General features: G+C 29.1%; 1 protein-coding gene and 1 long non-coding RNA gene across 3 annotated transcripts; one reads left to right on the plus strand and one right to left on the minus strand.

The window, feature by feature from the left end:
* The first annotated feature begins 737 nt into the window (after positions 1-737).
* On the plus strand, positions 738-10,467 carry LOC107444425 (uncharacterized). Of its 2 annotated transcripts, none has more exons than XM_071182976.1 (3): positions 738-2,024; positions 5,289-5,435; positions 10,285-10,467. In XM_071182976.1, the coding sequence occupies exon 1, from the start codon at positions 1,107-1,109 to the stop codon at positions 1,866-1,868; it is 762 nt and encodes a 253-aa protein (XP_071039077.1). In that variant the 5' UTR covers positions 738-1,106; the 3' UTR covers positions 1,869-2,024; positions 5,289-5,435; positions 10,285-10,467. The 2 variants fall into 2 exon arrangements, 1 of the variants encoding a protein (XP_071039077.1); XR_001584127.3 differs by lacking the exon at positions 738-2,024 and adding an exon at positions 2,252-2,505.
* Positions 7,735-10,244, minus strand: LOC122271586 (uncharacterized). The gene is made up of 2 exons (XR_006226489.2): positions 9,262-10,244; positions 7,735-7,940 (listed from the first exon to the last, which is right to left on the minus strand). It is a non-coding gene; the product is annotated as an uncharacterized lncRNA (long non-coding RNA).
* Positions 10,468-16,262: the final 5,795 nt, after the last annotated feature.

Below are 16,262 nucleotides of genomic sequence, written 5' to 3' on the forward strand. Positions count from 1 at the left end.
ATAAATATTCAAATTACTTACTTGCATAAATTATTTCACTTCTATCACTGAAATTAAACAGAGAAATACATACGTAACTTTATCCTTTTAGAATCTGAAATTTTACTTACAAAACACTTGAAACAAAACTTAAAGGCACCTGTGGAAATATTTTCAGGGAGTGGACACAAAACAAGCCTTTATGAATTTCAATTAAAGAAATTTGCAATTATTTTTTGTAATGTAAAAATAATTTTACATTGGGTAATCCGAAATTTTCAACGATTCAATAATTAGTTAAAGTACTATGTAGTTTCATTTATTTAAAGTTTAGATAACATTTAAATGTCAAAACCAAAAAAAAATTAGTAAGTATTGTATTTTATCAGAATTAAATTTGCACAAACATTTAATTGCATACAAGAATGAGACGAAAAAACATAACATACTTTTTTACATAATTGAACATAAATTTAAATAAAGACATTCTTCCCTTTTAAGCTTCGTGGGAATCACTCGAGCTAGTTCTTTAACCAATCAATCTCTAAGATTTCCCTCTTTTCTCTACATAATCTTTTCTCTAAGATTTCCCTTCTTTTTCCTAATAGAAAGAATGATCGCTGATGGAGTAAACTTCACTTTTTCGCTCCCACTCAACAAAGTATGACATAAATAAAGTTACTTTGATTTTACCAAAAACCTGTGTCTGTTTTCCTTGCTCGGTCCGACTGCATCTTTTTACATATATATGTGGTGATGGGTTCGCCGCTCATCGTAAAATCAAGTTTATTTCATATTGTTATCTGTTTGTCTTTAATCAATTGTGTTTTTACTTATTTTTGAAGTGAACTGAAATAAGAGCTCTGACGTCATATTCTTAGAATTGTATAAATACCAGCACGCACATGGCAGCCTGTCAGTATTTCTCTCATCACCCTGCTGTGATGATGATTCTTGTAATTCAAACCAACTTGTATATAAATGTAAATATGTTTAATAAAATATTAGTATCTCGAAGGAGCTATCTTCGCTTATTTCAATGGTGACCCGGATGTCTGACGATACAAGTAACTTTTATTTTTGATCTTTCCTGTTTTTGGTTCTTGGATTAATAGGAAACTACAACTATGGCGGAATCAACTGCAGTAAAAATTCCCATCTTCAATATTTCTGATCCAGACCTGTGGTTCCATATGGTCGAAGCAACTTTCCAGCTTGAGACACCGAAGCTGATTTCAGAGAGCAAAACAAAGTTTAACTACTGCCTCGCCCATCTTCCTCCTGAAGTAGCCGCAGTTGTAAGGGACGTCATTATAACTCCTGACGCAGACGATCCTTTCAAAAAGCTGAAAGAAGAAATTATTTCACGCTGCGGCGAAACAAAGTTCCAAGAAATTCGACGTTTACTCTCCGGAGAGCAACTAGGACATAGAAAGCCTAGTGAACTCTTGCTCACTATGCAGAGAAGAGCTGAATCCCACAAAATCTCAGATTCTCTACTTTTGGAACTATTTCTAAATCAGTTGCCGCAGCATGTTCAGTCGACATTGGCCGCAATCCCTTCACTAAATTCAACAAGAGCTGCTGAAATCGCTGATAAAGTAATGGAAGTGTCAACTTCAAGTGAAGTTAGCGAAGTTTCTTCAAACCAACAATGCACCTTTGAGCTTTTAGAAGAAGTTAAAGCACTACGAAAAGAAGTAGCAGCTTTGCGGACACGCAGTAGGTCTCGCAACCGGTACTATGCGCAGTTTCGTAATCGTCAAAGCCAATCCTCATCTCCACATCGAAACTCCAAAATGTGCTTCTATCATCGGAAATTTAAATCGGATGCTAGAAAGTGGGTCAAACCCTGCATCTACCAGAAAAACCAAGAAAGGCAAGAGTAAGTGCGACTAACATCTTGCCTCCAACAAATTGTCGCCTTTTTGTTAGAGATAGACAATCCAACAAACAATTTCTAGTGGATACCGGAAAAAAAGAAAAAACTCTTTCTCCGATACAGACCTTTAAAGCTGCGAACAATACCATCATAAAAGTATACGGTAAGAAATTGTTAACTTTAGACTTCGGTCTTAGACGAAAGTTTAATTTTCCATTTTATATTTGTGATATAACTAATCATATTATAGGTGCAGATTTTTTATACTATTTTAATCTAAAACCTAATATTAGAAAACGTTGCTTAAATGATATTAGTACTAATTTAAATTCTCATTGTATTTTTAAAACTTCTGACATTATTTCAATTAAAACTGTTCTTTGTGAAAAATTTTATGAAAAATTGTTAAACGAATATCCTGAAATAACGAAACCTATTTGTTCAGACCAAATTGTTAAGCATAATGACTATTTATCTTTTGTCTTCTTATATTAAACCTAAATTCGTCTCATAAGATTTATATCTTAGCGCATAATGTAAGTAGAAAGAAAATTATTTCGATTTAGCGAGCCCGAGAACTCAAACCAGCAGAAAGGAGAATTAATGCACCTCGTTGAAGTGAGCGAATTCTCTGATCTTGGCAGGTATGTGCTGTTTATAATATATATAATTATATATTGCAAGAATTTCATTGATTTCCACCTCTTTCATGTCCAGGCTGCTTAACTACTTAATTATATCACATTATTCAATTCTCATATTCACAAACAGTGGCGTAATTTTATAGTATGTTTGGAGATGTTAAGCCTTCTGACATGCTTATGTTTATATTTTTCACACCTGCCAAATTGTACGTTTGATGAAAAATATTTTTTAATACTTGAACTAATTAAAAATTTAAGAGCTAAGTGAGCTAACAAATGGATCATATTTGCATATTTTTTAATTATTAATTTGTCATGGTAGATTGAAATGTTTTTTTTTTTNTAATAAAATATATATATATATATATATATATTTAATTATTATTTAATATTATGCTTAATGTATCTAATTAATATATAATATTGTTTAAATTACAAAAAGAAAAGAAAAAAGAATTGAATCATGAAAATTTTATTTGTCTACATCTTACTTACCGCACCGAGTAGCTTATTAATCAAGTAATTCATAATTTCAGAAGGGGTTTTAACTTACATAAATTGAAGTTTGTTAATTAATAAATTATATCACGTTATTCAATTCTGATATTCCCAAAGATCTTGTTTACTTTTATTGTTTGTTTACTTTTATTGGTTCTGTGCACTATAACAATTTGTCTGCTCTTCTTGGACTAAAAAAATGTCTGAAAGACTTGAAAGATGACAAACTTGTTCAATGTTTCACCCATATGCTCGTGCCAAAGAATAGGGTATCTCTTCTGATACTATTCTTTAGGTACATATATGTATTTATTAGGGTACTTATAGGGTATCTGCACACCTAGAAAGTCATGGATTTCATTATTGAACAAAATTCGTCATGATCTTAACTATTATTTTTTTAAAAACTGCGGATTTTGGTAACTGAAAAATCTTAATTTTAAGGATGGAATCCCCCTAATTTCACAGCGTTCTGAATATCTGAATTTGTAACAATATATCCAATCTTAGTCCTATTTTATTAAAATATAAAATGTTTTGATTGTGTTCTTTAAAATAATTAAGGAAAAAACATCCTTTCTAAACCGAATTATCTTTTAAACTTCAGTGATTTCAGAATCTTATTAATTATTTTATTTGTTTAATTTTTTTTTTATTTTAATCAATTTAAAATTCTTGTTTAAGCTTATTATGTTACACTTACTTTTAGGAAGAAAAAAAGCAGCTTTAAGTAACTATATAAAAGTTATTTGCTTTTGTATTTTTTTCAGCTATTTAAATGCTTCAACTCTTTCTTTACTCAATTTTTAGGTCTAATATCAATAAATAAGAAGATTCAGAGCCCCGTAGCAGATTTTCAGAGACACAGCAACATTTTCGCTGAACGTTACAGAGTTTTTTTTTCGTTCGTTACGATTTTTCTTTTGAAAAGTAAAAAAAAAAATTACCTTTATTTATTTTTTGACTGAAATTTACCAGTTATATTTGAATCATGCATTTGAATAATAACTTTTTGACGTGCTCAATATACGCCGATAGTAGCGTAAATTGATGTATTTTTTCTGTTGTATTTTCGTCAGTTATTGATGCTGATTTTCAAGTGGATTTTAAATATCCTGATAAGCAACCTGAAAAATTTGAATCTTGTATTTGGGTATTTACTTTTTAGGTCAATAATTCTGTCGAATTTTATCAGTTATTGATATTAATTTTTCCATAGTTTTTAAATCTGATATTTTTTATACGATATTTTTATACAACAGCCTAATCAAGATACGAAACACTCATTTGAGGTGACCAATTCGTGTGAATTTGTCGTCTTTTTTTTTCTTCGCCAAGTACTACTGCGGATTTAATAATTTGCAATTTTTTTATTGTGATGATTAGTTACAAAAGGTGAAGGAAATAATTTCTGTGTCTCCATGCCTCCCAACAAAATGTGAAAATGTTACATGTAATGTTATAATAAAAATTACACGTTCAATTTAAAATAAGTTATAAATAGTTTTTTTTTTTAAACACAGCGCTTTTGTTATTTTAAATTAGTAACATACATGTTTATTATTGTGAAAAGTATCTTGTAGAAAGATATTAGTGCTAGAGAGTTTTGTCGCAGATAGCTTGAAAAAATTCTGCCTCAAGGATTCAGAGTATAACAGCTTTGGTTATACCTATCATTTCAATTAATGTTAATATAATGCTTTTGTGAATTTATTGTAGTGTTTTTGTTGGATGAAATAGTAATTTCGGTAAGTCATGACAACTTCTTGGAATTATTGATGAGTCAGGAATTTGAAAATTTAAAATGTCGCAGATACCATGTACATATCAAAATGAAAAGCACTCCATAGCTGAATATGTCCCAACTTTGCAACATATTTTAACTTATGTGATTCTTAAGTCCAATATGACTGTGATAAGTATTATGATGGTGTGGGTATTTCTCCGCACACAATTTATACATGGAATTCTTGATAATTGGATTCGTTAACATACAAACTGATATTGCAGTGTTTAATATATTTATGCAAAGGCCATTGCTTTGGAAGCTTCTTATATACAAAGTAAAGAACTAATGCAAGAACTCTTTTAGAGAAAGAAGTGACTGAAATAAGAAATAATATATTATCAAAATGAAAAATTTAGATAATTCCTTCCTTCAGCAATCCCATGCTCGTTTTACTTGTATGGTCTTAATTGATGATAAAATATGAGGTACATTTTGTAATGGTTATTAAAACATTATATCTATGTATATATATATATATATCTTTTTTTCCTTTCAGATATGTTATTTTGAAGCCATCTGTAAAGGCTATCTATGCTCTTTTACTTCAGCACCATCTTGGAATTGGCGATGATGTATTGTAAATTAAAATGAAAAAGGAAACAGTGTTTTGAAAGTCTCTCAGTAGTTACAAACGCCATCTTGGGTAATTTTATAGACTTAGAATTTTAAAATTTGTAATAAGACTTTACTTTTTCATGAGTCATTATCTTGCACTAAAATGGATCAATTATTCTTTAAATTAATTACCCTGGTCCTTCCTGTTTCATTTTGCTTAGTTTGTATTCTAAACTCTAATACTTTTACGTTTTACAGCATTGTATGTTTCAAAGTTCAAAAGATAACCACTTTTAAAGTTTTGTAATGTTTTTCATGGCGTCTTTTCTCAACTACTAGCTATCAGGGTTTGTTGATTTAAATCATGATTTAATACATGATTTAAATCAAATGATTTATTTTTTTTAAAAAAATCATTGATTTTGAAAGTGCTTTAAATTATTGATACTTTTATTGTTTTCTTTTCTTAGTTTTAAAATTCATTTTAAATAAATTGCTGCATTAATTAATTTTAGTTATTGAAATTACTTTCTTTCTTGGTGTGTGCTAAATTTCAACACATTTGAAATTACATTTTTAAAAATCTTTTTTATTCTTGAGATTGATTGGATAGCATTAAATGTGTACAAATTAAAGTACACATTTAATGCTGTCTTAATATATACTTGCATAGCTGTAGAAAGTAATTGATAAACATGAATTTTTTCAAAAAAAAAAAAAAAAAAATTACAAGTAATGCTAATTAAAATTCTACCTTTTTATTGAAAAAGCATAGAATTAAAATCTACATTATATTTTATTAGTAGAAAATGTATATTTCTAAACCTTGAGGTTATATTAGAAGGAAAAAAAAGGGGGGGCTGATGAATTCAGATGTTTTTTTCCTGATATACCTGTAGTGTCATTCTTCCCTTTCAAAGTCTATTTGAAGCAGTAGAGTTATTAACTGGTTACTGGTTTCTTTTTTTTCTCATAATATGTTTATAGTATCTTTGACATTATCAGATTTTCTATAAAGAAATTTTGTGAAAAAAAATTCCAATGAGTACATAGATTTTTTTAAATTTTTTTTTTTACTTATCTATTTTGATATAAGATTAAAAATGAATATTTTAATATAAAAATGATTAAATATTTATTTATTTATTGATGAATGACTACATTTATAAACACAATCTGTTGCATTTATTTTGTCATATTAAAAATCAAGAGAAAAAATTTTCACTTTTTAATTAAAATTATGGTGTGTTAATTGAAACTTTGTTTTAATAGTTAAGGAACAGGGATCTGTGTCCAAGCCAAATTTATTACCACTTAGCGGTACCTTTAAGGCCATATCACACTTAAGGAAATTCGTCCAACTCAACCTTCAACTCAACCTCAACTTCAACTTTCTGTTCAACTACTACCTGAAACAGTTGAACTATGGTTGCCATGCGGTTGAAAAGAGTTGATCATTGATAAACGAGTGATTTCTTTCTTTTTAGGCGATTTAGCGCTTTATACATAGACGGATAAAAATTTTCATCGAAAGACTCAGCGCGTGTGGTAATTAAATTTAATTTAATCGACGGCAATGGATCCTTCCTCAGCAATTTCAAGTTTGATCATTTACAGTTTGGTAAAAAAAAAAAAAGATAAGAGAAGGACACTTTGGAGTAAAGCATGACGCTTACGAAGACAGAGATTAGGCTGTTAGGAAAATTTATTGAGAGAACTGTTTGTTTTCATTTGTGCAATCTTTGACATAGAAGTTAAAAATATATAATTAGTTTTAATATTGGAAAAGTAAATTAGGAAAAAAAAATCACCATTTTGTTATAAATATATTCGTTGCATGCTGTATTAATTTCACTTATTATCATAAATTAAACACATAAGTAGCAATGGATTTTTATCTTTAGTTAATAAATATATTTTTAGATTATTCTTTACCTTTAGTCATATAGTACTTATTTTAAATTATTCAAATAAATTACCTTTAAGTTTTTCATATATTTAATAACATAATATAGCTTTTTGCAACTTACATTTACTATGTATATTTTACAACGGAGAAAACAAAATCTAATATAAGAGTAAAAATAAGCAGTTATAACAAAATTTAGGAGTTTGATAATTTTTTGCACCAAATTAATGCAATTAATTTTTTTAATGTTGACTTTAAGTTCTTGAAAAATTATTAAAATAGTTTTTTAAGAGTTCGATAAGTATTATTATATATGTTTAGTGAAATACTCTAATTTGAAAAAAATTGTGCTATTTGTAGAAAATTAAAAGTTTATGTGAAACTGAATTTTAAAAAAAAGAAAGCTATTAAACGGCACTATTTTGTTAAAGGTTCAACATGAATAAACACAAACTATTCAAAAATTAGGAAAAACAAGAACTGATAAAAGTGAACAATTTATTCCAAAAGCAGTTTCGATTAATTTTTTATGAGCTCTTAAATGATATTTCCTGTGGTGGCGGGATGTTACATTCCAAATGTTCTCTTTTTTCTTCAAGAGTTCAATAAATGTGCTCTCCATTTCGATGCTCCATTTAAAAGTTTCTCCAACGGGAGCTTGTTCAAAATTTTGACTCATCTTTGCTGCAATACAAGTAAAAAAATTTATTAAGAAAGGTGAAGCAAATGTATTTAAGGCAACAGACAATAAGGAACAGTCATTAAAAATTACCAACCAATTAATTCTGTCAGCATATTGTTATGGTATGAGTAAGTTTTTTATTATCAGTAAAAACTGAAATAAATTTTTAATGGTTTTCCATGTTTTTATAATAAGATTAATAGAAAGTGAAATTAAAATTATGTATAATTACAAGGAGTATCAGTTACTTGTCCCATTTTTTCAAATATTTAACCTTAAGAAGAAGACTTCTTTTTTAGATAAATAATTTTAACTTTATCTTTAATTTCAAAAAATAAATTAATCTATTAAATTATGAAAAAAGCAGATATAAAAAGTACCTACATATTAGTATATTTAAAGTTAAACGTGTGTTAATACTTTTTTATTAAAAAAATTACATTGAAAAAACCTGTTAGGTGCTTTAACGGGTAAAAAAATATTTTCAACTTCCTTCATAATTTATTCAAAACCTGCTTATTAATAATATAAAGAATGCAACTGCATTTGAAAAATTGATCCTTACAGTCTATGTTATTTAAATTTCCATCTAATCTAATTTCATTAAATATTACTTTTTGAAAAAACCCTCTTTAAGTTTTTAATAGTAATACAAAATTACAGATACAAGTTTCTTCAACTTTATAAATATTAAAAACTTAATCATATAAAGCATGCAGATCTATTTGACAAACTTATGCTACACAATAAATTACATAAGATTAAATGTGAATCAATAAGTTTTAATAAAAACTTTTTTTTTAATAAAACCCACTTAGCGTCCCAAGTGGGTTTTTTCAAGGTGGGCCCACTTGTCAATAGAAAGTGCAAAGTAATTGGAAAAAAACAAATTTTTATTCCGCGAATACTGACAAATATACAGTTTAAAAATAAAATAATACAGAGAAATTAATTCTGTCAGCATATTGTTTAGGTATGAGTAAGTTTACTTTTCATAAGGCAATTTTTTCCTTTGTAAAAAAATATTCAAAATCACTGAATTCAGTACCAACTCTAGAATAATTGCTGGTATAATCTTATCGGAACTATAGAAAGAGCAAAGTAATTGTAAAAAAAAAAACTATATTTGAATTCGGCGAATACTAATAAATATACAGACTTGCAAAATTTACTTCAGATTGGCGAATTTGGCGTAAAAAATCATACTTTTAATTCACGGTTAAAAACATAACACATTTATAACATAAACTTCTTTAATGGATAGAAACAGATTTATACTTCTTATAAAATAACTTTAAAATCAATACTCAATTAAAAACTCACCTGAATTAATATATAACAAATTAGATTCGCTGCTTTTTCACATAAACTTTGCCGCCATATTGTTTTGACTTGTGCTATCCCATAATCCCATGCGGTTGCTGCCACCTGATTGGTTGAATTGTGAAGTTGAATCAACTCTTTCGAAGAGATCTGAAAGAGTTGAACAGCAGTTGATCCAATTCGGATAAGTATAGCACACCTATGTTTTCGGACGGAGTTGTCTTCCGAGTTGAAGTTGAGGTTGAGTTGGACGAATTTCCTTAAGTGTGATATGGCCTTTACAAAATACTTCACTCTATCTGAATCAGCACTGTGTTAAGCACGTGTTAGATGTGGAATTTGTATTGACTACCCGGGTTCCAATCCCATCATATTCTGGGATTGGAACCCAGATCATCTTGTAGCAATTCCCTTCTAGAAAATCTAATTTTAGATCAAACCCCCAAATTGTGCCTCTTCAGCCTACCCTGAGAGGCCGGGATTAAGGATTTCTATATTCATTCCAGTGAGTATCCCGTCAGCAAGCAGTCGCACAAAACTTGTTACTTGTTACGCTTCAATAAATTTATGTTAAGTTTTAGAATCGTCATCCTTGCTCTTTTCACACATTGGAGTCCTTATTAATTAGTGATTAGAGGAAATTAATCTACACTTTGAAACCTCTAAAATCTCATCGAAAGGTGACCAAATAATTTCTAAAGATTATTCAAAGAAAAACTTTTTTCCATCTATTATATTATAAAATATAATATTTTCCATATGTTATAAACTTACTCGTAAAGGGTCGTAAGGTTCTTACTATAAACTTACTCGTTTTCCATATGTTATAAACTTACTGAAAACATAAAAACTGCTCTGATTCTATGCAAAAGAATTGTCTACCTAGGGATTAGCATAAACGCTGCTAGTAGTACTTGTGTTATGCTTAAGTCTACTTTAGTTCATGTAATGTTTTCAATATAACTATTTGTCTTTTAATTTAAAAATATTAAAATTAACCACAGTTCATGTCATTTTTTTCAGCTGCTACCTTCAGACTGTTTAAAGAAATTAGCTGACTAGAAAAAGCTGAAAAATTTGGTGAAATTCTTGCCACCGCCAACGACCGGGAAGGCAGGAAGACTAAGTTTGCCTCAACTGACACAGTTTTGTTTTAGAAACAATTTATTGTATTAAAGAATACAATAAATTATAGAAATTAGTATATTATTCTTTACTGTTTAATAAATATTATATTTCACTTACACATTTGACATCTGTTCAAGCCCTAATAGATATTTTGGCAACACTTTAATGGACAAAGGCTATAAGTAAATTAAATCGCAGCTTATTCTGCCATGCTTACCCTTTTTTAAATCAGAAATCTGAGGAAGTGACTCCTGTTATTTTATTATGAAAATATCAGTGTAAATATTGCTTTTTTATTCTTTTTAATCAGTTTTCGTAAAATCGAACCTGATGCTGTGAAGATAAGGAATTTTGTTTTCCATACATACTATTTAAGTAAAATACAGGTTATATAATACTAAAACGTCACAACAAAAAAGTTTATCGTTTTAAATTAAACATATTGTAATTTTAATCTACATAGTAAAGTATAGATGCTGTAAAAATTATTGCACAAATCACTTAAAATTATTTCACAGTATAAATGGCTGCTTGTACCCTGAAAAAGAGAAGAAATATCTTAAACAAAACTATTTACTTTCTAGCTTATTGTCTAGAATAATAGTAAAATATACCTGCCTACCCAAACTTATTAAATATTAATAACTAAGCTGCAGACTTTAAAATTCTATAAGTTTTGGTAATAACAAATAATTTAATTTTAAACAAGCTAGAACGGTTTTGTTATCAGCTTTTTCCAGGTTGCAAACAGTCATGAATATTTTCAAAAACTAATTTTTATTTTCTCAAATAACGTAATTTTGGCGATTGTCGGCATTCCACAGCATTTGATTTTGAATATCGTGTGGACGATGTCGGTCGACATAGTACAACGTTTGTAAATGCAGAGAGATGTCGATCGACGTTCCCCAACGTTTTTACAATATCGAACAATAATGTTTTGCAATATTGAATATACGTTATAAAAGGGGTCCATTTTTATATAGTACAATATTTCGCTACGATATTATACAATGTTCACAGCTAAGTTTTTACGATATCGTTTTTGTGAATTGTGCTACTTGGGATTTGAAGAACAATTTCTCAATAATTTTTACCTTTCTAATACCAACAACATAACTTCCAATTTCATGATCACTTGCTGTTATAGATGTGTGTATTACGCTAAAATAATTTTTTCTGACTTCAATTCATTACAAATTAAAGTGAAGTCAAGATTGCTTTCGTCATTCCAATGAATAATATGAATTCAGAACATACAGAACTGTAATAGTTATAGAATATTCTTCTTCTTTATAGGATAGTATATATTTCTGAATCTATATAATTCGGAAAACAACAATAAGGAATCATCCAAACTACTTGAAATAATTTCATTTGTGCTGATTATTAATAAATTTTTATCGTTTTCTTGGTAAGTATTTTTTAGTTTTGAAAGCATAATTTCAACTAGAATTCATCTATTCTGTTTTTAAGCTACATATTCAAATTCATATCGAGATCTTACAATTATAAAATTTTGATGTGTGGTTTGTTATCTAAAAGTAATGAAGGGATAATCTGTGCATATATCATTCGAAAATAAAATTTTCAAACAAAGAACATTTCATTTGGAATTCTGCGGATTTATAAAACAGGTGAGCGTTATGATTTTTATAATTAAAAATTTACTTGTAAATATTTTTTTTTTCTTATTTGATGATAGTTCTCTACAGAATGGTTTTTTACGTCTGATTTAAAAACTATAAGAATAAGAAAAAACAATATGAAAGTTTTTACTTCAACATAAAGAATTTTTAAAATCGTTTTTTATCCTAAGAATTCTTTATTTCACGTTTTTTAGTTAATAATTTTTTGATAAAAATTGTTGTCAAAATACTTTTTTGGAAAAGTTAAATGGCATAACATCATGTGTTTATGTATACTTCTTGTATATTCTAATGTTTGAAGCAATATGATTCAGAAAAGTATGGAATAAAAATTCGGTACTTACGTACTAACGCCACCGTTGCTACAGATTTGGCGGTTTTTAAGTGCCGCCAATCTACACTTAAAATTTTAGCGACATATCATGAAATAAAATACTTTATTTAAAATCAAAGTAGTCTATAGGATTTCGGGGGAAAATGAGCCGATATAGAGTTTAGCATAGATTCAAAACAATCATATCGCCATATGAACTCTAATAAATAAGATTCCAAATGAAACAACATTTCCAATTCGTACGTTTACGAAGATAAAGTTTCATGTTGTGGGAATTGGTACATTTTCGTTTTTTCGGTAAAATATTTCGCTCCAGAAAAAATAAAATTGCATCTTGTTTCGTTTTTGGCAAATCCCAAAGACGAATTTTCGCAGCACTAAAAAATGGCGATAAAAAAGAATTGTTTATTTGTTTTTGTTTCGTCAGCATTCCTTATTTTACGATTTTTAGTTTCCAAATAATGATTTTTATTGAAACTTGAAATTTTTTGATAAGAATTGTTGTCAAAAAACTTTTTTCACAAAATTAAATTTCATAAAATTATGAGGCTTATGTATACTTTTCGTTTATTTTAATTTTTGAAGTAATATGATTCTTAAAACTATGGAATGTAAAGTTTAAATAGGCCTTCCATGTTATATCATTAAATTTAGTAAAACTATTTCTCGCGCATTAGGTTTTGACTCTAATAATACATATTATTTTTCTGTTTACTTACAAATATTTTTCCGATGTGTTTTGGATGCTCCTTCTCTGAAAATAAAAGAGATGCTATTTTGTTTTCGTTTGCATAAGAAAGAATAACAAACATTTTTCTTTTTTAAATTTAATTAGCCACAATAAAGAAGGAACGTTGCAATGCTACACGCCACATTAAAGATGACTCTAGAGTAACTGAATGACTGTTCATATAGAAATCGCAGGTATTCGTCGCATACAACAACGCCCCCTATAGTTCATTGCGATCGCGAATTGAACAGAGTTTACTTTAAAATACTTATACCTTTTATAAAAATTGGATCCCCTTGAATATCTTAGGCGATATCAAAATCGACATAGGGCTGAACATAATTTAGCAGCACAAAATTACCGGGAAAATATTCGTAGTGCTATCATTAAGCGACAGCGAAATGCGCGGCGAAGAAACGTTGAAGAGTCAAGACGTTTAAATGAAAACGAATAATATGGAAAACAAATTCATAAAAAATGTTGTATATAAGGAGGTTTTGTAAATAATTTTCAATTTTATCATCGTTTTTCCTTACTTTTAATTGTTTTTTACTTACTTTCAAAAAATCGTTCAGCCAGAAATATTAATTAACAGTTCATATTTGTTTGAGATATTTCTTAAATAATGCATAAAAGTGCAAATTATTGGTATACAAAATGATGTGAAAAGAAAAATCAATGAAAAATGTACATAGATAGGTTTTGTGAATATTCAGAGATCCATTGTAAATAATTTTGAATTTTATTGTTTTCACCTTATTTTTTATAACAATTTAGACAAAAATGTTTATTGATCATTGATAACATAATTATTTCATTTTACATTTGTTTTTTTATTAGTATTCAATATGACAAAAAAAATTTGCTTAATTTAATTTGTCGAATTTCAGTTACATATGTTTTTATTATATAATTTGCTTTTTGTCTGATTGAAACTAAAATACTTTGTCAGTTGACAATATTGAAGTTAATTGGGCAATTAATTGCAATGGTTTTTGCTTTTGAAATATTACTCGGCATCAACTTATTAATATTACATGTTTAATTTGTTTGCCATATTTTAAAGTTTTTTTTCATTAGGTTTTAATTATTTTCAGTTTAAAATTTAAATTACTGGGGGGGGGGGAGAGATGAAGCACCAGATAGGGAGCTTCCCGCATGCTAAAGGATCAACAATGATTTCACTTAGGGGTAAAAATAGACTTGAAGGTGCCCTTGGCGAAATTGGCCTGCCAAAATATAATGAAATTTCAATAAAACATTGGAAAATTTCAACAAAACATCGGCCAAAACTTTATAAAATTGCTATGAACCCGATATGAGCAAATTTAATAAACCCAATAAAATGCATTTTGAATCGAAACAAAAAATAATGGAGTAAGCACAGAAAGAAAAGGAAAAAAACAACTCACTTCTTCGTTAAGCTTAAATATCCTCAGATTTAGGTGCACCGAATTCTCCAATAGCAGTTAGATACTGTCTAAGTTTATTATGAATAGAATCTGTGTACCTCCATCGCCACATAAATTCGGCGAAATACGAATCGAAAGTTGCGTCCGTGGTACCGGACTGGCAATGACATTTTTTCCTAAAGTCCCTTTTTATGACTGCCCACATACCTTCGATCTTATTGACCAGAAGAAAAAGTAACCTTACCAGCCTGCATCCAACTTAGAACTATCGGACCTCTGAAATCACATGTACCGTTGAGCATGTAAAAATAACGCTAAAATCTAAACCAATCAGAATCACGATTGGGTTTCAACATCGCCCAGCTTGGTGATCAACCCCGATTACAACTTGGCGAGAGTCAAAGAGCATCCTCAAATATGGTCAACCCGAGTTAGCCTCTGCCACGTGTACTTCGAATATTTAGATGAATCTCCGGCTAATGCCCTATAGTAATTTGTTAAATAATATTGCTTCCTCGTTTCATATAAGTGTAAAATATTGTTTGTATTAAAATTGCTTTATATAAGTTTATATTGTTGATAATAAGGACCTCTGACATTTTACAATCGTAACATATTCTCTCCATGTGATGTTGGTGCAGAAAAATTGCCAGCTAATCTCCAGGAAAACAACTTTAATTTTGTTCGCGAGGCGAACAAAAATGCAATTGCGTTGCAATTATCGGGGGTTGGCGAGCGGTAGCGAGCAGGGGGCGGAGCCAACTAGAATATATATATAATAATGTGTTAAATAGCGTTAAAATGAGGAAATTCGAAGCCAATATTCTGTATAAAAATATGGTCCTATATCTCCTTCTAATTTTGACCTATAATATTCAAATTGAACCACGTATTATATAACCGGTTACTAGTGTACCCCACCAGAGGAAATAATTATAGGTTTATTGCGGGGTACAGAATTTGGTCCTGTAGGTTACAATGAATATAGTGTGTTGAATAGCGTTAAAATGAGGAAATTCGAAGCCAATATTCTGTATAAAAATATGGTCCTATATCTCCTTCTAATTTTGACCTATAATATTCAAATTGAACCACGTATTATATAACCGGTTACTAGTGTACCCCACCAGAGGAAATAATTATAGGTTTATTGCGGAGTACAGAATTTGGTCCTGTAGGTTACAATGAATATAGTGTGTTGAATAGCGTTAAAATGAGGAAATTCGATGTCAATGCTCCGTATAAAAATATGGTCCTATATCTCCCTCTAATATTTGCCTATAATATTCCATTTGAATCACGTATTATAATACCTTGAACTAGTGTACCCTCCAGAGGAAATAATTATAGGATTATTAGGAGGCACACAATTTGGTCCTATAGGATATAGGTCCCACCAAAGGAAATAATCATGGGCTAATTAGGGGGAACACAATGTTGTCCTATAGGTTACAATGTAAGTATATATATAATAGTGTGTTGAATAGCGATAAAATGAGGAAACTCGAAGTCAATACTCTGTATCACAATATGGTCCTATATCTCCCCTTAATACTGACATATAATATTCAAATTGGACCACGTGTTATATTACCCGGTCCTAGTGTACCCCATCGGAGGAAATAATTACAGAAATAATTATAGGCTAACTAGGGGACACACAATGTGGTCCTATAGGTTAAAATGTAAGTATGTATACAATTTTGAGTTGAATGGCGTTAAAATGAGGAATTTTTTAATTTGTTTGC

This window comes from Parasteatoda tepidariorum, chromosome 7 (genome assembly GCF_043381705.1).
Source record: "Parasteatoda tepidariorum isolate YZ-2023 chromosome 7, CAS_Ptep_4.0, whole genome shotgun sequence".
NCBI classification, from domain to species: Eukaryota; Metazoa; Arthropoda; class Arachnida; order Araneae; family Theridiidae; genus Parasteatoda; species Parasteatoda tepidariorum.

Coding starts and splice junctions, on each gene's coding strand:
- LOC107444425 (XM_071182976.1), top strand. CDS start 1,107: ATGGCGGAATCAACTGCAGTAAAAATTCCCATCTTCAATATTTCTGAT.